Source organism: Mytilus edulis, chromosome 6 (genome assembly GCF_963676685.1).
Source record: "Mytilus edulis chromosome 6, xbMytEdul2.2, whole genome shotgun sequence".
Taxonomy (NCBI): domain Eukaryota; kingdom Metazoa; phylum Mollusca; class Bivalvia; order Mytilida; family Mytilidae; genus Mytilus; species Mytilus edulis.
Genome location: NC_092349.1, coordinates 62,202,780 through 62,227,109, shown reverse-complemented (window position 1 = coordinate 62,227,109; position 24,330 = coordinate 62,202,780). Strand labels below are relative to the sequence as shown.

Genomic DNA, 24,330 nt, shown 5'->3' with positions numbered 1-24,330 from the left:
ATACCGACTACATTGGAAAAAAAATTAAAAACTAAATGGCAAAAGCTCATACACATCAAACAAATGGATAACAACTGTCATATTCCTGGCTGGGTACAGCTATTTTCTTATGTAGAAAATGGTGGATTAAACCTGGTTTTATAGCTAGCCTTATAAATTTTTCTGTATTAAGCTGAAGTTTTCAACAGATATTGATATTGAGCAAGAAATGGCCTTAATGGTTTTTGTACAAGACAATATTTAATCGATTTTTATTTGGATCTCAACGAAGATGACAATAACAGACAGTGATTCTAACTATGTGTGTAGAACTAGATGATTATGTTTTGATGATTTTTCAATGTAAACAAACAGTGATACAATAAATGGTGTCCTTATAGAAATACTCAACTTCTATAAAATTCTTTTACAATAGCTACTATTACAGACAACATCATCTTCTTCATATGACTGTGAATTCATTATTATTTGAGGGATACCAATTTTTTAGATTTTCAATGTACATGTATATGTAAATTTTTCACTAAATTTATATACATTTTCTTTAGGTTTGTAAGCAAACGTTTGCAAAACCAGAAAATCAAATATCAATAGAAATACAATTTTTATCCTCCGAATAAATAAATCCACAGTAATATAATTAACTGCTGTAATTCTGTTGGAGATTCTTAATTTTGAACCTTTCAAAATAGAAGTACTGTTACACCTCCTATTTTAAGACTATTTTTATTACTGCTCTCATGTAGCCTGGCATCCTGACACTATCAAATACTTTGGTAATACAATCCATGTGACCAACTATCAGTGCTGAACAGGACTGAATTACTGTGCATGTGCATGTTTTATAAACAAGAAATATATGGACTGCATTGTTAATTAACTGGTGATTCACAATTTTAATCGAAAACAGTTGGATTAGATTTGCTAAAGTATTTGAAATTTGCATTTCATATGTAATTAAAAATAATTTTAAATTCGTGGAAATTTCAAGCCATGTGTCAAGAAATAAAGCTATCACACGAAGCATCATTCTTAAACCCAATTGACGAAACCATGCTGTTGTACTACTCCTTGCTCTACTGTCAAGCAGTGAGCCAGGATCCCAGACTACTCTAAAGCTGTACAGTCTTCTATGATACAAATATAAAAAAAACAACAAGACTACTTTTACAAATCTAGAAAATATGACAACATTTATTAACTGGTAGCCTGTACAATTTGCTGTAGTATTTGTTTTTGTCCCTGAGTAGTATACATAGAATAGAGCTGTCTGGATGATAATGTTTGAGCCTTCAGTAATTGAGATTTTTCTTCCTCTAAAGTTGTCTGATATAAATTCTGTGTTTTCTTGGCACAGCTGAAAGAAAGAAAAATAAACGTTAAATCTTGCAATATGGATAAAATCTCATATCCTGTATATTTTACGGTGAGACATATCTTACTAATCTAAGACAACTGAATTTTTCTAGAAACATTAAACAACATTTTCATGAAAATACAGCAAACAATTACACACAATTTGATATTACTGGAGTAACACTAATACTTTTCATCAGTGAAAATCCCCCCCCCCCCCCACCCTGACTTCCCATGGAAAAAAAGGTTGTGTGGACAATGTACCAATACAGATTTAACACTGCTTTTACGGTTAAGCAAGATTTGATGTAGACTGAAAGTTTATTGGCTCATAAATGTGAAAATGCATCATAGGGATTAACAGGACACTTGCTTCCAAATTTCATTAAGCTCTAGTTTGTAATTCCTATTAGAAATATGTATGATGAGAATTTCGTGGGACAGACATATGGAGGTAAAACAATTTACATCCCTCCTTCAAAATGGGGAAATATTTACCAAAGCCTTGACAATTTTGTTGTGTGGGTATAAAAACCTGGTAAATTTTCCAGTAAAACATCAGACATACCTGCACAAAAATTTCTTCCATTTCTCTGGTAATTTCTTGATTGCCTCTGGAAAAAATATCATTACAATTAACAAGAGGCTCTAAAGAGTCTGTGTTGCTCACCTTGGTTTATGTGCATATTAAACAAAAAACACAGATCGATTCATGACAAAATTGTGTTTTGGTGATGTGTTTATAGATCTTACTTTACTAAAAAATATTGCTGCTTAAAATTATCTCTATCTATAATGAACTTGGCCAAGGAGTGAATGGAAAATATTTTGTAAAAATTTACAAACATTTACAAAATTTAGGACAATTGTTAAAAATTTACTATAAAGGGGAATAACTCCTTAAGACCACTTTGATCATGTTGACTTAATTGTAGCTCTTACTTTGCTGTACATTATTGCTTTTTACAGTATATCTCTCTATCTATAATAATATTCAAGATAATAACCAAAAGCTGCAAAATTTTCTTAAAATTACCAATTCAGGGGCAGCAACCCAACAAAAATTTGAACGATTGATCTGAAAATTTCAGGGCAGATAGAACTTGACTTAATGAATAATTTTATCCACAGCAGATTTACTCCAAATGCTGTGGGTTTAGAGAGTTGAGCCAAAAACAGCACTTTACCCTGTGTACTATTTTTAGCCATGTCGGCCATCTTGTTTCACGTGCAGGGTCATCGAACACATTTTAAAAACAAGATACCCTAATGACGACTGTGGACAAGTTTGGTTAAATTTGTTATAGTAGTTTCAGAGAGATTTTTGTAAGATTACAAAATTTACAAAAAAATGTTAACAAGAGGCTGTCACAACGACAGCAAACCGGATTTATTTACATTTATTTGTGTCCTGGCAATATCACAAGAACCATTACTGATGAACGGTGAAAGTGAAAATCATCAATATCAAATTTGACCTCCATTTTGTCATCAGTATCAACATTTTGAAATAATAATATTTGAAAAGCTTAGATTGAATGGTTCATGAGTAAATGCAACAACGTGAATGGAAACGCCATTTTACGATCTTTCAAGAACCATAACTCCTGAACAGTAAAAGTCAAAATCATCATTATGGAACTTGACCTCTATTTTGTCATCAGTAACAACATATTAAAATTTCAAAAGCTTTGGTTGAATGGTTCATGAGAAAATGCACGGACACGACGGGAAACACCATTTTTCAATCTTTCAAGAACCATAACTCCTGAACGGTAAAAGTCAAAATCGTCATTATTGAACTTGACCTCCATTTTGTCATCAGTAACAGCATATTAAAATTTCGGAAGTTTGGTAGAACAGTTCATGGGTAAATGCACGGACACGACTGAAAACTCCATTTTTCAATCTTTCAAGAACCATAACTCCTGAACGGTAAAAGTCAAAATCGCCATTATTGAACTTGACCTTCGTATAGTTGTCAGTAATAACATATTAAAATTTTAAAAGCTTTGGTTGAACGGTTCATGAGTTAATGCACGGACAACATTTGATTGCCGCCTTTCAAGAACCATAACTTCTGAACAGTAAAAGTCAAAATCGTCATTATGGAACTTGACCTCTATTTTGTCATCAGTAACAACATATTAAAATTTCAAAAGCTTTGGTTGAATGGTTCATGAGAAAATGCACGGACACGACGGGAAACACCATTTTTCAATCTTTCAAGAACCATAACTCCTGAACGGTAAAAGTCAAAATCGTCATTATTGAACTTGACCTCCATTTTGTCATCAGTAACAGCATATTAAAATTTCGGAAGTTTGGTAGAACAGTTCATGGGTAAATGCACGGACACGACTGAAAACTCCATTTTTCAATCTTTCAAGAACCATAACTCCTGAACGGTAAAAGTCAAAATCGCCATTATTGAACTTGACCTTCGTATAGTTGTCAGTAATAACATATTAAAATTTTAAAAGCTTTGGTTGAACGGTTCATGAGTTAATGCACGGACAACATTTGATTGCCGCCCGCCCGCCCGCCGTACATCCCCAAATCAATAACCGACATTTTTGTCACAAAAATCCGGTTAAAAATTCACTATAAAGGGACCATAACTCCTTAAGGGGTCAACTGACCATTTTGGTCATGTTGACTTAATAGTAGCTCTTACTTTGCTGTACATTATTGTTGTTTACAGTGTATCTCTATCTATAATAATATTCAAGTTAATAACCAAAAACGACAAAATTTCCTTAAAATGACCAATTCTTGGGCAGCAACCTAACAACAGGTTGTCTGATTCATCTGAAATTTTCAGAGCAGATAGATTTTGACCTGATTAACAATTTTACCCCCATGTCAGATTTGCTGTAAATGCTTTGGTTTTAGAGTTATAAGCCAAAATCTACATTTTTACCCTATGTTCTTTTTTTAGCCATGGATGGCCATCTTGGTTGGTTGGCCTAATCGCTAGACATATTTTCAAAACTAGATATCCTAATAATGATTCTGGCCAAGTTTGGTAAAATTTGGTCCAGTAGTTTCAGAGGAGAAGATTTTGTAAAAGTTTACAGACTACAGACGTTAAACGACGGACGCCAAGTGATGAGAAAAGCTCACTTGGCCCTGTGGGCCAGGTGAGCTAAAAATGATATGAGTATAGATATAAAATTACATGGACAGAAAACAAAACTAGCTATTTTAGACTCCCTATTTTTATACAAACAAATGATTTAATAAAATTTATAGTCTTTGATATCTCTTGGAGTAGGTATCTCCATAAATAGATTTTAGGCATTATGCCATTTTATTCAGAAAATGACAAGTCTTCCAAGTTGTTTTTATGAAATAATGGTATGTCTCCTTTGAATTAATGATACAAATTTGGTCTAAATGGAAAAGTTTTCTTCATTTCAATTTTTTTTTAAATGGACTTGCCTAAATGATAATTTATAATATATTTTTACCAAATCCTAAACTTTCTTCTTCTTCCTCGTCTTCATCTTCACTCCATCCATCTTTTTCCTTATGTTCTTTGTATTCTTTTTCATTCATTAATAAAACCTGGAAAATTCAAAGTGTAATTTTCATAATTTAACTGTATGCATTTAAGAAAACTAGAGGCTCTAAAGAGCCTGTGTCGCTCACCTTGGTCTATGTGTATATTTAACAAAGGACACAGATGGATTCATGACAAAATTGTGTTTTGGTGATGGTGATGTGGTTGTAGGTATTACTTTACTGAACACTCTTGCTGTTAACAATATATCTATCTATAATGCACTTAGCCCCGTAGTTAGAGAGAAAAAACATTTTGTAAAAATTTACCAAAATTTACCAAATTTATGAAAATTGTTTAAATTGATTATAAAGGTCAATTACTCCTTAAAGGGTCAACTGAACATTTTGCTCATGTTGACTTATTTGTAGATCTTACTTTGCTGAACATAATTGCTGTTTTGAGTTTATCTCTATCTATAATAATATTAAAAATAATAACCAAAAACGGCAAAATTTCCTTAAAATTACCAATTCAGGCGCGGCAACCCAATAACCGGTTGTTTTTCATCTGAAAATTTCAGGGCAGATAGATATTTGACTTGATAAACAATTTCACCCATGTCAGATTTGCTCTAAATGCTTTGGTTTCAGAGTTGTAAGCCAAGATCTACATTTTACCCTTATGTTATATTTTTAGCCATGGTGGCCATCTTGGTTGGCTGGCTGGGTCAGCAGACACATTTTTTCAACTAGATACCCCAGTGATGATTGTGGCCAAGTTTTGTTAAATTTGGCCCAGTAGTTTCAGAGGAGAAGATTTTTGTAAAAGATTACAAAAATTTAAGAAAAATTGGTAAAATTGACTATAAAGGGCAATAACTCCTTAAGGGGTCATCTGACCATTTTAGTCATGTTGACTTATTTGTAGATCTTACTTTGCTGAACATTATTGCTGCTCACAGTTGATCTCTATCTATAATAATATTCAAGATAAAAACCAAAAACCGCAAAATTTCCTTAAAATTACTAATTCAGGGACAGCAACCCATCAACAGGTTGTCGGATTCATCTGAAAATTTCAGGGCAAATAGATCTTGACTTGATAAACAATATTACCCCGGTCAGATTTGCTCTAAAAGCTTTAATTTCAGAGTTATAAGCCAAAACCTACATTTTACCCCTGTGTTCTATTTTTAGCCATGGTGGTCATCTTGGTTGGCTGGCCGGGTCATCAGACACATTTTTTGAACTAGAAACACCAATGATGATTATGGCCAAGTTTGAAGGACACCTACGGGTGCAGGAATTCTCGCTTCATTGAAGACCCATTGGTGGCTTTCGGCTGTTGTCTGCTCTATGGTCGGGTTGTTGTCGCTTCGACACATTCCCCATTTCCTTTCTCAATTTTATTGGTTAAATTTGGCCCAATAGTTTCAGAGGAGAAGATTTTTGTAAAAGTTGACAGACGACGACGGACGACAGATGCAAAGTGACGAGAAAAGCTCATTAGGTCCTTTGGGCTAGGTGAGCTAAAAATGAAACATTGCAGAGAAAATTTTCTATTACAGAATAAGAAGCAAACAATTGAAGGACACCTACGGGTGCGGGAATTCTTGCTACATTGAAGACCCATTGGTGGCTTTCGGCTGTTGTCTGCTCTATGGTCGGGTTGTTGTCACTTAGACACATTCCCCATTTCCTTTCTCAATTTTATTGGTTAAATTTGGCCCAATAGTTTCAGAGGAGAAGATTTTTGTAAAAGTTAACAGACGACGCTGGAAGACGACGAAGGACGACAGATGCCAAGTGACGAGAAAAGCTCACTTGGCCCTTTGGGCTAGGTGAGCTAAAAATGAAACATTGCAGAGAAAATTTTCTATTACAGAATAAGAAGCAAACAATATTTGTTATTAATTGCCTTCGACTAAGAGTATTTTCTGGCTGGTGTCAAAACATTTCGAAGTCTATTCTCATGTTCCTTAAATAGTTCTTTAATACTGGAAAGATGTATTTGTATCAGTTTATAACCCTATTTAAACTAGATAAAAAAATTATGTAGAACTGTCATCTAATATTCACCAAAATCAAGAAAAAACTAAAGGTATTAAGGGCATATGATACAGTAACAGGGGAGGTAATAACATTGCTAATGTTAAATGTTATTTTCACGATTTCAAACTGTCACCAGATAATACATGGTTTTAAAAAGTACTCTGAAAGACACAAGCCTTCCATAAATGACCCAAAGCGCTCTTTAACAAAAATCTTACCATAAAAACTGATAATAAGTAATACTGAAATGGTCATGATATACAAGTATTTTCAACATAAGAATATTTGTGAAATTTTTAGCAGTATTTAATTCTTCAATCATCTTACCCGTATCACCTGGTACATCTCGTCTTCTGTTAAAACACCTGAGACTCCAACAACAAAACTACCATCTCGTATCATCAGTTCCTGGAATGACAAGTTATTAATTCAACATCGTCCACAATGCCACTTTTTTCTCATTTCATTTTTAGCTATACAGCACCACATTACTTATAAAATTAATTCATAAAGGCAAACGCAAAGGCAAAACTACAATCATTATGTTAACATTTATTGAAGGGCAGCTTATACAAATTGTCTATTTTTGAAAGATCAGAATTTTATTTCAAGTGTTATGAAAACAATTACATATTGTGACACTTTTTTTTAAAGAATTTTTATGAGAAATCAAAATGATGGTTAACTGGTAACTGAGTATTTTTTTTTATGGTTTGTGTGGTCTTTGATGTTGCCCAATATTTTTGATAATTCTTGTGTTTGATTATTGTACCCTTGGACCTATAACTAAGCCAATATGAAAATTGATAACAAGAAATTTCATTTCTGGATTAGAGTACCTGCTGCTATACAACAATGTTTTATTTAGAAATTTCTCTGTTGTTGTCTTCAATTCAGAATCAAAACATTTTGCTTTTTATTTTCAAATACATAACATACTTGACAAATGGATATACATGAAATTTCATTTACATGTTTGTGATAAAAAAATCAAAATATCAACAATCCATTAAATTCTGAAACAGCAAAATTATAACTAAATTCAAAATATGTAAATTACCATGTCAATGAGGAAATTTGTCTTGTCCTTTAGTAACGCTTCATTGTTTATGGGTAATTCTTTGGCAGCTTCTAATACAACTGATATAGGTATATCTACCTGAAATTAATAGTAGCACAATATTTTAGCGGCTTAAACTTCTATGAATGAATATGCTTCTATTAACATTTTAAAATCTATTCAGTAAATAAAACCAGAGGCAGATTTAGGAAGGGGGGTAGGGGGCCTGGAACCCCCCTTTTTGGGAAAATATTTGGTTGCTTATATAGGGAATCACTGAAGCGTGACTGGAGAAACACCCTCTAAGTTGGCCCCCACTTATGAAAATTTCTAGATCCGCCAGTGAAAACATTTCACCCACATTTGTATGATGAAAATTACAATGTCTATAAAAAAATATATTTCTGGCCATTTTGAAGATATTTGAAGTTTTAATTTTTTTAAACAAATGAAATGATTTATTCAATTTTACGTGCGATTCCAAAATAAATGATTATAGAATGTGCAATATATAAACAATTCCATAATCATACCAAATACAAAAGTGGCATTAATGGATAAAAGCAAATAATTAAAAAGCAAACTAAAAAATCATTTACATAGGTTCCCAAATTCTTTTTTGTTTGTTTGTAGAAAACATTACTGTAAAGTCACAATTTAGTACAGAATGTGATATTCAAAGTCAAAAGAATCAATTATCCTTTTACAACTTTAATAATGCTTCTAAAAATTATCTTACTTATTATCTCCCCTGAAACAGGTGATTTGGCACTAGTTCACTTCAACTCAAATCTTATATTACATGTATTATGGATGACAATAACCTGCCCAGCTTCATAGTAACAATTTGTATTAAGCCCATGCAAAATATTACAGAAGAAAGTACAGACATTATAACAGCTCTGTTTCATTGCAAATTAAAAAAAAAATTAAGAAATTTACAATTTAGAAGAATGCACCACATTTACAAGCTTTCTGGTCCATATTAGGTCTATCTAATAACATTTTTATTTTCACCAAACTTAGTTGGTAATTGTTTTTTTACCATTGGCTACATGTATTTGCCTCAACCAATTAAATCTTTCATCTTATAACAGGATGCGTTATTTTAAGAAACTTACAGTATCATAATGATTATTAGGGAATTGTTCTGCAAAGCCATACATTTGTAGTAGCTGCCAATTAGCTAACTGACCATATGTGTTGTAGATTTCTTCTCCCTAAAAACAGAATAAGTGGGTTATTCAATGATGAATATTTTCAGCGAAAAAAAATTCTATGTTTCTATGACTTATTTCCTCAATTTTATAAATGATGATTCTGTAAAAGTATGTCATTTAACATTGAAAAATTCAGTAAGTTGATGAGCTCACGTATGATACCACACTTTAAATATTCGGTAAACAGGAAGTGGATGAGAAATCAAATCAAAATGCATCAAACAGTAAGTAAAGCATGCTTACATGAATTTAAATGCTGAAATGCAGGAAGCTCTTATTTATAGTTCAAAGGAAAAAAGAGAACAAAATTCTTTGGGATAGACAATCCAAAACATGGATGGATTGACAGATAAAGACTATGATACCAAATCCTAAAAAATGTATAAATGGATGCTAAGGTTGGTTAAGCATGTTAATTTAACAATCAACATTTAATGTCTATTAAATGTCCATAAAACACATTAAGCTAAGATCTAGAGGACTAAACAAAAATAAACATTGCTTCCATGCCCTGTAAAATCTATTGAAATTAGTGCATTGAGTATTGGTAAAGATTTTTTTTTAAGGGAGGATTAAACTTAACTAGTGTAGTGACACCTTCTGTCACTACACTCGTTAAGTTTAATCCTCCCTTAGAACTACCTTTTTGATTGTTTTAGTTGCTACCATTTTCAATGCATCTGTTTCAAAAGAAAGTTGAGCATTATTTTTTGCCACATGATTTAATATATCTGCCATTGGCACCATCATTGGAGGTGGACTATCGTCAAATTCATCATCTGGAGGTTCAGTAAAGCTGTAAGCCATAACAAAAGCCACCATCTGCTTGTAAAATTCAAGGCTTAGACTACATTCTCTACAAAAAAAAAAAAGTATTTTAATTTTTGATAATACAGATATAGATTTTAAACGTGCACCTTTTTAAATGAAAAAAATATAATCATTTATGGATATCAATTTTAATTAAGTAATATCTCCTAAAAAAATATAGCTAACTATTCATTGATGTATTTCATTATTTCATGAACTATCAAAAGTATCTTTGCAGAGTTATCTCCACTTTCAACATTCTGTGGCTTTCACATGTTCACTACTGCATCAGTTTATTTAATGACTGTGTTCTCTTTCTGACAATTGATTGTACAAAAATGACCAAAAATATTTTAACTGTTGTAGAATGCACAATACAAGAGGAAAGTTGATGTGGAACTCTAATGTTCTAATTACATTCTACATGTCTGATCAATGAATTTTTAAATCAAAAAATGGTCATTATCATAAAAAAGATCATAAAAAAGCTTTTATCCAATATGTAACACAAATCAATAAATATCATATTCAATATATAAACAAACCACTTGCTAATTCTGATTTGTATGGATTCATTTAATTTTGTGGGTTTCGAATAATAGTTTTTTCTCAGATATTTGATTTACCGTTTTTGATTTTGGCAAAGTCGTCATTCAAGCCTTTAGAAAGTTTGTATTTGTTAAGAAATCACATCTCTTACCCAAATAAATCTGAATGCTTCTTTACAAATGGCAAAACAATGTCATTGAACTCAGTAGAAATGTTCTTCAAGTCTTTATCAACAGCTTCTATTACCCCTGTGCTTTTTAAAAGAGATTTTCTCTCTGTTCTGAAATAGAAAAAGTACCATTTATTTCATATACTTATCAATTTCAAAACACAACATTTTAGGTTTCAACATTATCATTTGATTTTAATAAAGTTTTGCAAGATCTATAGTTTTCTCATTTACCAGTATGTTTGTATGTTTGGTAGACAATTATCTGTATTTTCTTCTGTTTTGTTCAGGGTTTGCTTGTCCTTCTTTCTTTGATTTCTTTTTTGCTTTGAACTATTCACATTTTTTTTTACATAGGCCATGTGTCAAGAATATATCAAGCATAAACTATTTATCATAAAAGTAATTAATTTCATCACAATCAAGAAGAAACAGAGAGATATGCCAAAATGTAGGCTTTAAGGTGGTACCCAACACCTTGACTAAAATTAATTTGGCTCGTTTAATTTTCATAAAATTTTGACAAAATATTTACTGTGCCTTTGGCCCTTTGAAAAAAATATAAAAATTTCAGAAAACTTAAACCAATCACTTTCTGGGAAAAAAATGGTTCGATAGATAGCAGTTTGACAAACACTAATTTTGATCATCGAGAAGCTTAACATTTCCTTAAAAATACAACGTTATTAAAACGTTTAGCTGATTTTACAGAGTTATCTCCCTATAGTGTTAGGAACCACCTTAACAGTTACTGTAAGTTCTGAAAAATAGAGACAGGATTAGGTTGCCACCCTGTAGGTACTTGGCTTGCTGATATTTACCCAACACCTAAGTTTAATTTCTGAAATGGTTAACATTGCTGCATATGATATGCTTGTTTCATGTCAAAAGCTTAGGTATTCTAGATTTGATACATTCACATTTGAAGCAGGAAAAATCCTAAACCATAGATATCTCCATGCAAAAAATGTACAAACTCCAATTATCTTGTATGCAGATATATATTTACATGCACAAAAATAACCCCAAACTATTGAGATCTCCTATGCAGATAAAGCCCATATCATAGATTTAAAAAAAAATCTCAAACCGCAGTGAGCTTTAAATTTGCTGCAAAGAAAGTCCAAACCTAAGAGATCTATATGCAGAAAAATCTCATGATAAACAAATATGCAGAAAGAGACACGACAAACAAATACTGTAAATTCAGAATTTATTGCATTTCTTTAAGAAAGGACGTAAATGCCAGATGAATGATTGATTTTTTGGGAAATATGCATAACGATATATGTATCAGATATCAGAATGAGAGTTCTTATTATTGTGAAACATGCACAGTCGCATATTTAGCATTAATAAAAACATCTGAATAATTTCTGAATTTACAGAATGCAAAAAAAAACCAAGAATAAATAGATATTTAATGCAGTCAAGATGATAAGCATTGATTTTGGTAAAATAGCAAACAGGATTTGTAAATGTCGGGTATCAAAAAGATAATGTTGAAATTCTGATTACTGATCTGAGCTGTTACTTCAAATACAAGGAGATGATCAACGGCTCTTTGACAGCTTTTAAAATATGTAATGCAAAGTCATATAAAACTTTTAAAAAACTTGTTTCAATTAATAAAGAAGTATTCAACTTTAAGATTTTTTTAAATGAATTTAGTGAGCTGTAAGTATTAAATGTGTATGTATTATAAGGTTAAAATTCTATAAAATCTATGCTGGTATCAATTACATATGTGCATCTGAAATAAATGTATATTATATTCATACTCAGTCCAAAACATGGGTAGATCTAATTGTTTGAAGTCTGGTACAAGATCAAGGTATGGTCTCCACTTAGACTGAGGATTATTGTACTCATACATCAGAGAGAGGAGGAGAGGAACCCAGCCACTGCTACTCTTCAAACTGTCTTTATCTGAAATTGTGCAGATAAAATTAATATTCCATTTTTATTTTTCTAAATAGTTTATTAGAACTATTAATTACATGAATGTTTAATATATAGCATTATGCTTATTGTAGAGATCAGACATTAATAAGTTTCATTTTGATTTTAACTCACTCTTGAGAGGTTTAAACATGTATGTTCATGGGTTGTCTTCCCTTATTCTAATACAACATATGGCTTCTGCAATTTTAGATCTAAATTTATATCAAAATAACACTCTCAGTATATTTAGAAAAGGCAGATGTTTTAAGCTTAACATTCATACAAAAAAAAGATATATCATTGCAATGTCAATGTACATTGTACTGTGGTCAAATTTAATTACATTAACAAAACAATATGCTGCAACTAAAGATATTACAAAACAGTATAGAGAGTTTAAATGTACATTTACAAAATCATTGTTGGTTGCTGACTGCTATAATTGTTTTCTATACTTTTGTTGTTGCAGGTACGTGGACGGCCTGATAGCGGGCTAACGCGGGTATCGACTGCGGGTAAGGTACGTTGACGACCTGAGAGCGGGCTAGACCGCGGGTAGGTACGTAGACGGCCTGATAGCGTGCTCAAATGTTAAGTGTAATATATATATAATCAGGTTGTTGTATTTCTTTTTGAATTGTTCCATATTTTGTCATCCTGTGGCCTGTTATTGCTAATTATAACTATATGATCAATGCAGCATGGGTTAAACTCATTATTTAAAGCCATATAGGAACCTCTAATTGTTCACATATATTTTGTTCTTTAACAGATTGTTGCAACTATATGTATACCACATCTCCTTATTTATACAGGACAGGTATATATCTAAAAAAAATCAACATATTTATTCAATACCATTTTGTATCTGTTGTGATATAGTAGATGTTTGTGGCATTAATAGACAGGATCTTGGTATCTGAAACAGACACTCTCCTTCCTCTATATCCTCTAATGCTACAGCACCATATTGAGCACAAGAACCCTCGTTTCCTACATTCACCTGCAAGATAAAGTAAATATAACACCAATAGTCATTAGTGAACCTGATTTCACAACTCACAATAGTTTTTGGGCAGTTTATTTTGTTATATTTTTTCGTTGTCTTTGGCCTGTTCTTTCATATTAAACTTGTGATTTCATCAAACCTTGTTAAATGCTTAAAATGCTATCTTTACTTTCTACATGTATGTGTATCATGTTTTAATGTGCTAGATCAAAAGCAATCCCCTTAAGGAATTCTATGTTTGAAACAATTTTCTAATTTGTTTGTCTCCTGGGCTAGTACTAGGCCATATGAAATAATTTGTTTCTGACTTTTATTCTGAAAAGAGTTGGGGACAAATATTTGATATTCGTGGAATGGTGCAGGAGGATTTCATTCCCATTCAAGTCATTTTCATTTGATGATACATGTTTTATTATTTTTTTATCATGACTTTGCCTTGCAAATTTTTTACATGTAATATGCACCTTTGAACACAACGGTTTCCTGCATTTTGTAAAAGGTTAGAAATTTTCAGCTCTTACCAGTAACAATTAAACAATGCCAGATTATCCGAATCCGGGTCTGTTCGCGCCCAATCACGTTCGCACCCTTCCACATTCGCCCCCATTCACTATAGCACCCCACATGTTCGCACCCAAATTTTGCGAAAAGTTCGTTCGCACCCCACACGTTCGCACCCAATTTTACCAATTTTTTGGAGGTGTATTGGTATAAATATATATGCCATTGTTTCTAAATAATTTGAGATACTGACAAGTTTTTTTGTGTCATGACAAGTTTATAAAAAAAAAGGTCTTTGTTTTTAAGTCGGATTATGTTATTCTGGCAACAACTATTTCATTTGTGTGTTGAATAATTCTTAATCGTGTTTTGGTTAGTGTATTGAAATAATTTGTTTTTCACTGTTTCTAGTCAATTAAGTGCGAATCTGACATGTTGAACAACTGGTATGCATGGTAAGTGTATTGCTATAATTAATATTTATTTTATTAGTATTTACATCAAAGCAATTTAAAACAACAATCATGATTTATAAACAACAGTTAACAATAACACCAAATTAGGCTGTTTATAAATACCAATTAGGATCAATTAGCAATAATCATACATAATCAACATTTAATAATTAATCATCAGATTAATAAAAAAAAAATCTATTCAATAAATTCTCAAATTTTATTCAAATAGAATACAATTATTTGTTATATTCATATGAATAATTTCTAACAATTTAACTTAAATTTTATTAAAAATTGGGCGCGAACATGTAGGGTGCGAACGGACTTTGGGGGCGAAAATGTGAGGTGCGTACGTGCAGGGTGCGAAACTATATTGGGCACGAACAGACCTGATACCCGATTATCCAACCTGTACCAATTGTTCACTCTATGCTCGGCCTCATAATACACCTTATCGCTATTTGTCCGCCATTACTGGATATCACACAGGTTCCCGTAAATTTTTGACGTCACAAAACAAAATATCTGACGCCACAATGGAAAAGTGATTGTTGTATGCGTCAAAAGTTCAAGCGGCCGGGTCATCCGGGATTAGCGATAAGGTGTATAAATTAGTCTCCCCCTTTTTTCCCCAAAACAAAGTATTTGTAATCATATCAAAATGACAGTTTATGCATACTTTAGGACTTAGATTGAAAGAGTTTTCTGTAATCCATTCCTTAAATTTGTTTAAAAAATGCTCATTAGCTTTGAAGGTAGACAATTTGATTGGATTTTCTTCGACAGAATTTGCCGGTCGTTTTATAGAAGCTGACATATTGAAGTTCAGCACAAAATCGATCGATCGAAAAATAATAACGATGATATAATTATCTAAAATGTAATTATTGTTCGAGAAATTTAGTGTTGTCGCATATCTGAAGTTTAAATATTTTATTTTCATTTGTTATTAATTAATTTTATTTTTATATTTACTGCTGGACTCGATAGTTTACATTGGAGGCAAGGTGATTGTTTCAAGATCTGTGGATCATTATGTTGCAGACGACGTTAGTGTGAAGACGTGTACACTACCTATCTCTTCTCTGCACGTGTAAATATCAATGGCATTTATGTTTAGTCAGAGATCAGAGAGCAGTCTCTCTGTCGCAACAAATGTGTCAAACAATTCGAAAACAGGTCCATACTTGGAGGGAAATTTAAAACTCATTGACACTTTGTAAGTATAATTTTAGGATGCATAATGTTAGATTTTATTAAATTTAGTACAAAAACCTATCAGACTTGTTATGCCGTTTCAAAACATACACAATGAGCGAATACGTTGTCAATCTATAAATAAAATTAGATGTCACAACTACAGTCTACACATTTGACGGATTTGTCATATCCGCAAAATACATCTTTTGCAATTTCGACAACGACATGTGTATGAAATGAACAGTTGACCTGGGGTGAATACAAGTCCGTTCGCCCCCTACAAGTTTGCGCCCAAATTTTATTTCAACTATCATATATACTATAATGAAATACAAATCGTACATTGTATCATGCATGTGTATCTTCATACTTTTTTTTTTGTAAAAAATATAATAATGATCGAGTCAAAATTTTATTGGTTTTGTGTTTAAGAATTTGTAAACGAGTTTTGGAAAGTGTATTGCTATAAATACATCTTTATTTAGCCATCATATTGTCATATTTGTCCAAACACACATATGAGATAAAAGGAGACAAGCTGTTAAAAACAATTATTTTTCATGTTTTTTTTTTAAATCTCCAAAGTTTTAGTCATACCAAGCTATATATATGCTGTTATTTACATCAAAGCAAGTTAAAAGACTTTAAAACAACAATCAAGATTTTTAAACACTAAAAAATAACACCAAATTAGGCTGTGTATAAATTCCAATTAGCAGTAATCATACATGTACATAATTAACATTTAATAATTATTATAAATCATCAAATTAATAAAAAAAAAATTATATGATAATTCCTCAAAATTTATTCAAGAAAATAAAATTATTTGGTAAATACATACATGTATATCATGTATAAAATATCTAATAATTCAACTGAAATTCTAATACAAATTGGGCCTGAACAGACTTCGGGGGCGAACAAGTGAGCTGCGAAAGTATATTGGGCGCGAACAGACCTGGTCATGTGGGGGAAACACATCATTAGACATTGTGACGTAAAGGTATTTACTTTGTGACATCAAAGCTGAGACTACTATAACACTATGTTTTTTCTTTGGTTACATCTTCTGACATCAGACTCGGACTTCTCTTGAACTGAATTTTAATGTGCGTATTGTTATGCGTTTACTTTTCTACATTGGCTAGAGGTATAGGGGGAGGGTTGAGATCTCACAAACATGTTTAACCCCGCCGCATTTTTGCGCCTGTTCCAAGTCAGGAGCCTCTGGCCTTTGTTAGTCTTGTATTATTTTAATTTTAGTTTCTTGTGTACAATTTGGAAATTAGTATGGCGTTCATTATCACTGAACTAGTATATATTTGTTTAGGGGCCAGCTGAAGGAAGCCTCCGTGTGCGGGAATTTTTCGCTACATTGAAGACCTGTTGGTGACCTGCTGTTGGTTTTTTTCTATGGTCGGGTTGTTGTCTCTTTGGCACATTCCCCATTTCCATTCTCAATTTTAAGACCAAAGGTTAACCTTGATTAAAAAGCACCAATTATTGGAACATGTAAAATGTACAAATGAATGTGATGTAATAATCTCATGTGAGTGAGATATAATTTTAAATCTAGTATATATGCCAAATAAGATACTTTTTCCTGATGCATAATCCCAAAAAGTATTTGGGGGGAAAACATTTGATATTTAGCATGTTTATGGAAGTGGCAGGAGGATTTCATTGATTTTCATTTGAAGATATTCCTGCTACTTTTTAGCTCACCTGGCCCGAAGGGCCAAGTGAGCTTTTCGCATCATTTGGCGTTCGTCGTCCGTCGTCGTCGTCGTCCGTCGTCGTTAACTTTTACAAAAATCTTCTCCTCTGAAACTACTGGGCCAAATCAAACCAAACTTGGCCACAATCATCATTGGGGTATCTAGTTTAAAAAATGTGTGGCGTGACCCGGTCAACCAACCAAGATGGCCGCCACGGCTAAAAATAGAACATAGGGGTAAAATGCAGTTTTTGGCTTATAACTCAAAAAACAAAGCATTTAGAGCAAATCTGACGGGATAAAAATGTTTATCAGGTCAAGATCTATCTGCCCTGAAATTTTCAGATGAATCGGTCAATCGGTTGTTGGGTTGCTGCCCCTGAATTGGTAATTTTGAGGAAATTTTGCTGTTTTTGGTTATTATCTTGAATATTATTATAGATAGAGATAAACTGTAAACAGCAATAATGTTCAACAAAGTAAGATCTACAAATAAGTCAACATGACCAAAATGGTCAGTTGACCCGTTTAGGAGTTATTGCCCTTTATAGTCAATTTTTAACCATTTTTCGTTAATTAAAGTAATCTTTTACAAAAATCTTCTCCTCTGAAACTACTGGGCCAAATTAATCCAAACTTGGCCACAATCATCTTTGGGGTATCTAGTTTAAAAAATGTGTGGCGTGACCTGGTCAACCAACCAAAATGGCCGCCACGGCTAAAAATAGAACAAAGGGGTAAAATGCAGTTTTTGGCTTACATTTGTATAACTCAAAAACCAAAGCATTTTGAGGAAATCTGACGGGATAAAAATGTTTATCAGGTCAAGATCTATCTGCCCTGAAATTTTCAGATGAATCAGTCAATCGGTTGTTGGGTTGCTGCCCCTGAATTGGTAATTTTGAGGACATTTTGCTGTTTTTGGTTATTATCTTGAATATTATTATAGATAGAGATAAACTGTAAACAGCAATAATGTTCAGCAAAGTAAGATCTACAAATAAGTCAACATGACCAAAATGGTCAGTTGACCCGTTTAGGAGTTATTGCCCTTTATAGTCAATTTTAACCATTTTTCATAAATTAAATTAATCTTTTACAAAAATCTTCTCCTCTGAAACTACTGGGCCAAATTAATCCAAACTTGGCCACAATCATCTTTGGGGTATCTAGTTTAAAAAATGTGTGGCGTGACCTGGTCAACCAACCAAGATGGCCGCCACAGCTAAAAATAGAACATAGGGGTAAAATGCAGTTTTTGGCTTATAACTCAAAAACCAAAGCATTTTGAGGAAATCTGACATGGGATAAAAATGTTTATCAGGTCAAGATCTATCTGCCCTGAAATTTTAAGATGAATCGGTCAATCGGTTGTTGGGTTGCTGCCCCTGAATTGGTAATTTTGAGGAAATTTTGCTGTTTTTGGTTATTATCTTGAATATTATTATAGATAAAGATAAATTGTAAACAGCAATAATGTTCAGCAAAGTAAGATCTACAAATAAATCAACATGACCTAAATGGTCAGTTGACCCCTTTAGGAGTTATTGCCCTTTATAGTCAATCTTTAACCATTTTTCGTAAATCTAAGTAATCTTTTACAAAATCTCCACTGAAACTACTAGGCCACAATCATCTTTGGGCTATCTAGTTTGAAAAATGTGTGCGATGACCTGGCCATTCAACCAAGATGGCCGCCACGGCTAAAAATAGAACATAGGGGTAAAATGCAGTTTTTGGCTTATAACTATGAATTCAAAGCATCTAGAGCAAATCTGACAAGAAGTTAAATTGTTAATCAAGTCAATATCTATCTGCCCTGAATTTTTCAGATGAATTGGACAACTGGTTGTTGGGTTGCTGCCCTCCAATTGGTAATTTTAAAGAAATTTTGCCGTTTTTGGTTATCTTGAATACTATTATAGATAGCGATAAACTGTAAACAGCAATAATGTTCAGCAAAGTAAGATCTACAAATAAGTCAACATGACCTAAATGGTCAATTGACCCCTTAAGGAGTTATTGCCCTTTATAGTCAATTTTTAACAATTTTCATTAATTTGGTAAAATATATGTAAATTTTTACCAAATAAAGTTCTCTGTTACTAATGGGCAAAGTTCATTATAGATATAATTGTAAGAAGCAAAATCGTTCAGTAAAGTAAGAACTTCAAACACATCACCATCACCAAAATACAATTTTGTCATGAATCCATTTGTGTCCTTTGTTTAATATGCACATAGACCAAGGTGAGCGACACAGGCTCTTTAGAGCCTCTAGTTTAAAAGAATTTACATCCTGAAAAAGGTTAACAGATGTACTGTTATTCAGTTGCACAAGGGTGATTTCTACGCAGGTCATACATGTCATGTGATATAAAAAATTCTACCCTTAAAAGAACTGTATGTTTTAATGTTATTTTTTTTCCAGGGAATGTACAAATGATGTTATGTGTTGTAAATTCAATGCTGATGGTTCTGTGTTAGCTGTAGGACAAATTGATGGTGTAATAAAGGTATGTATAACCAGCTTTTGATTATTTCCACTTTAATTTTGAGCTAATGCATGAAGTTGAGATGGAATTTTTTTCAAAAGTTTGGGAATTCTCCCGAGTAGTTTTTTAGCTCACCTGGCCCAAAGGGCCAGGTGAGCTTTTCCCATCACTTTGCGTCCGTCGTCATCGTCCGTCGTCGTCCATCATCGTTAACTTTTACAAAAATCTTCTCCTCTGAAACTACTGGGCCAAATTAAACCAAACTTGGCCACAATCATCATTGGTGTATCTAGTCTAAAAAATGTGTCCAGTGACCTGGCCAACCAACCAAGATGGCCGCCATGGCTAAAAATAGAACATAGGGGTAAAATGCAGTTTTTGGCTCAAAACTCAAAAACCAAAGCATTTAGAGCAAATCTGACTGAGTAAAATTGAATTGGTAATTTTAAGGAAATTTTTCTGTTTTTGGTTATTATCTTGAATATTATTATAGATAGAGATAAACTGTAAAAAGCAATAAATGTCGGCAAAGTAAGATCTACAAATAAGTCGACATGACCGAAATGGTCAGTTGACCCCTTTAGGAGTTATTGCCCTTTATAGTCAATTTTTAACCATTTTTCGTAAATCTTCATGTGATCTTGGTTATCTTTTACAAAAATCTTCTCCTCTGAAACTACTGGGCCAAGTTCATTACAAATAGAGATAATTGTAAGCAGCAAGAATGTTCAGTAAAGTAAGATGTACAAACACATCACCATCACCAAAACACAATTTTGTCATGAATCCATCTGCATCCTTTGTTTAATATTCACATATACCAAGGTGAGCGACACAGGCTCTTTAGAGCCTCTAGTTATTAAAAGTCTTTGCTCAACACCTTGTTTATCAAGTTTATATTATTTTGATATAAAACCTGCATGTGATAAGGCACATGTAAAAAAACTACATTTAAATTATAGAATTTGTTATACATGTTATATATGTAACAAATAAACATGTAGGTATGGTAGATTGTAAAGACCTTGGATGAATTTCAAAATTGATTACATTTACAGGTGCGAAGAGTCTTTTAAATTTTTTGTATTAAAGATTTTGAAACAAAACATAGTTATCTATACACCAGTTGATACTTCTTAATCTTGATAAGTGTTTTAAGTCCATGTTAACTTATGTTTTATAAAGTTTTATAAGTGTTTAATCCAACACATGTTCAGGGATCTGCTAGCAAGTTTCAAATGAATTAAACTAATCATAGTAAGACAATATTAGAATTGGGTGACAAAACAATAATTGAACATAGGAAAAAGTAAAACAACAAGATTACCAAACTCTGAGGAAAATTCTAAACAGAAAATGCCAAAGCAAGTAGCAAAATCAAAAGCTCAAACACATAATACAAATGAATAACAACTGTCATATTCCTGACTTGGTACAGGCATTTTCTAATGTACCTGGTTTTACAAATGTTTTATAGCTAGCTAAACCTCTCACTTGTATGACAGTTGTATAAAATGAAATAAAACTCTTCATATTTGCAATTCAATTTCTTGAGAGCTGTTTTACATACATACTCTAATTTGTTGGGGCAACAGTATTGGATTCCCTGTTCATCAATCATTTAAAAAGAATGCTTTAATATCACATGCATTATCATGATTATCATCACATGCACTAGCTGTTCTATGGCAATCAGTTTTAAGCAAATACTGTACGGTTAAATATTAAAAGAACCAAAAGTAAGGGTCAGATGGATAAACTTTATTGTTCCTAGATTTTTCAGATACCTTCCTAGACCATTTGTACACACTAAGTTATTTACAGTCTACAATATTCTGTTAAAATTATAAATATTCAATATTAAATGCCTTGTTCAGAAGTTTAACCTTGGTCAAAATAACAAGGTTATTTATAGTTATTAAATCGCAATTACCTTTTTATAGATAGAAAAAAGAAAACATCATATACTTTGAATGTTAACTGTCAAGTCTTGTTTATACAAAATCCTGTGATAAATTGATAAAATATATTGTGTTCCCCAGACATTTAATTGTTCAGTGGGCTGTGATCTTGTCTACCTATCATGCTTATTATTGGAAAAAAATAACAGAGGCCTCATGATTTTGCAGAGATATCCTTTTTTCTAATCAATTATGTATGAATAATTAACAAATTGAGAATTGATGATATGTATAATGTTGATGAACATGATGAATGTTTATAAAATTAACAATTTAATGTGGTGTAAAGCAACCAACAATCAATTATAATTAACAATGTATCTTGAATATTTTGAGTTAAATTATAGGCACTTATATATATAAGTTTTAGAACTACTTGAATCCACTTTGATTGTTTGTCAGGTGTTTAGTCTGTAGTAATGTATTGAGAAGTAATTTAAATAATCGAAGAAAAAAATCCGCCCATGAAATTAACCATGTTAACACTGTTTACTATTTTAAAGGTCCTCACAGTTGGTAGACTGCTCATGTCAGTTTAATGTAAATTACAAATTGGTGGCCTTGACAAATTTACAGTATTGCACTGTGCCACAAAGTATTTATTAAAATGAAAACCCATTTTACATATGTCATCAAATAAATGTATTTATGAAAACCTTGAATTTAATTTCTGTAAGTTATAAGATAAATTGCATGAGTTGACATATTTTATAGACACCTCAATCCTGTCTGTTTAGAAAATGGGATATTTACCAAGAGATGTTATGGTTTTAACCCACGTTGCCAAAAAGAGAAGCATGTCTAGTTACAAGTAACTGCTCAACCCTGTCTGTCTGTCTTTTCGTCCATCTGACGTGTCTATCCAAAAGAAAATTTTTCGTCAAAGTTTTCTTGGCTTTAATGGAAGTGAATGATTTAATATTTGGTCTGAAGCTTGATAATGTTGAGTTGTAAGCAGTTATTACATCTGCTGTATATACATTGTACAAGAAGCCATTTCTGGTTTGCTGACAGATTGAAAATTTTACAACACTTTTTGTACAAGGAAAATTTTCATCAAACTTTTTCTGAATCCTTTTAAAGTGAATGAATTTAAAATTTGATTTAGGAATGACTCGGGTCCATATATATAGGTATTTTAAGTCTTTTTTGAGTTTTGAGTAGTTTGTGATTTTGAGTTGTTGCCTCATGCATGTACATGTTTATATTGTCATTTCCTTTTAATATATAAATAATAAGAAGATGTGGTATGATGGTCAATGACAATCAATGAGACATCTCTGAACCAAAGACACAAAAGGCATTATCAGCTTGCCTTGGTTGGGTAGTTCATGGGTTTAATCTAAATCTGGGTCAATTTACCAAGACTTTATACTTAGGAGTAAGAACAAATAGTTATCAAAGGTACCAGGATTATAATTTAGTACGCCAGACGTGCGTTTCGTCTACATAAGACTCATCAGTGATGCTCATATCAAAATATTTATAAAGCCAAAAGGGTACAAAGTTGAAGAGCATTCAGGATCCAAAATTCCAAAAAGTTGTGCCAAATACGGCTAAGGTAATCTATGCCTGGGATAAGAAAACCCTTAGTTTTTCGAAAAAATTCAAAGTTTTGTAAACAGGAAATTTATAAAAATGACCACAATATTTATATTCATGTCAAAAACTGTTTTGGTTATGGGTCTATTTATAGTCTTCCTGCACACTTTTACATTAGTACATTGTCTACTTTAGCTATATAGTATGTTAGCCTAAGTACAAGCACTGGATTTATATTTCTACAATATATATGTATAAGCATTGAATTGTGACGTTTGCGTGAAAAATTACGTTTGCGTGATAGAGCACATAACATTTGTGCGAAATTTTCATTTTTAGAATACTACTTTTGCGCTGGACATAAAACAACCATAAAACAAAGAATTCCTTTGGAAGTCACAAATTAGTATGGAAATGTATAAATGTAAAAAAAAACTAAAATGCAAGCTTTCTGCAATGCCTTACAGCAAAGTATCTGTTGCATTACTTCAGAAATTATTCAATAAATACTAAGTGCCGCCATTAAAACATAATCTTATGCAATGTATATCAAATTACGCTGACTTAAGTTCAAAAAGAAATTTTCATATTTACATTATAAAACAGTGATCTATAACTAGTTTTTTTTTTTTTTATATAAACCATAAACATGATAAAGTAATACAATGTACAAGTACCCTAATGTATGCAGTTCTTTTTAATTCTAGTTTTATGAATGTCCTTGGAAAAAACGTATGATAAGCAATGCCCTTTACTTAAGAATAATACTGTGCCTTA

At 32.2% G+C, this 24,330-nt stretch overlaps 2 protein-coding genes across 2 annotated transcripts in view; one reads left to right on the top strand and one right to left on the bottom strand.

The window, feature by feature from the left end:
- Positions 1-1,165: 1,165 nt before the first annotated feature.
- LOC139528047 (N-lysine methyltransferase setd6-like) lies at positions 1,166-15,467 on the bottom strand. Its single transcript, XM_071323834.1, has 11 exons — positions 15,315-15,467; positions 13,526-13,670; positions 12,505-12,652; positions 10,706-10,834; positions 9,838-10,051; positions 9,097-9,195; positions 7,976-8,074; positions 7,243-7,323; positions 4,830-4,926; positions 1,925-1,970; positions 1,166-1,357 (listed from the first exon to the last, which is right to left on the bottom strand). Exons 1-11 carry the CDS (start codon positions 15,450-15,452, stop codon positions 1,198-1,200), a joined length of 1,356 nt encoding a protein of 451 aa, XP_071179935.1. The 5' UTR covers positions 15,453-15,467; the 3' UTR covers positions 1,166-1,197.
- A 145-nt stretch (positions 15,468-15,612) lies between these two features.
- LOC139528048 (WD repeat-containing protein 38-like) overlaps positions 15,613-24,330 on the top strand; it is a 28,442-nt gene continuing 19,724 nt past the window's right edge. Inside the window, exons 1-2 of the mRNA XM_071323835.1 lie at positions 15,613-15,854; positions 19,987-20,071. Of these exons, the coding sequence (XP_071179936.1) occupies positions 15,739-15,854; positions 19,987-20,071 (201 nt within the window). The 5' untranslated portion in view covers positions 15,613-15,738. The remainder of the gene's footprint in view (positions 15,855-19,986; positions 20,072-24,330) is intronic.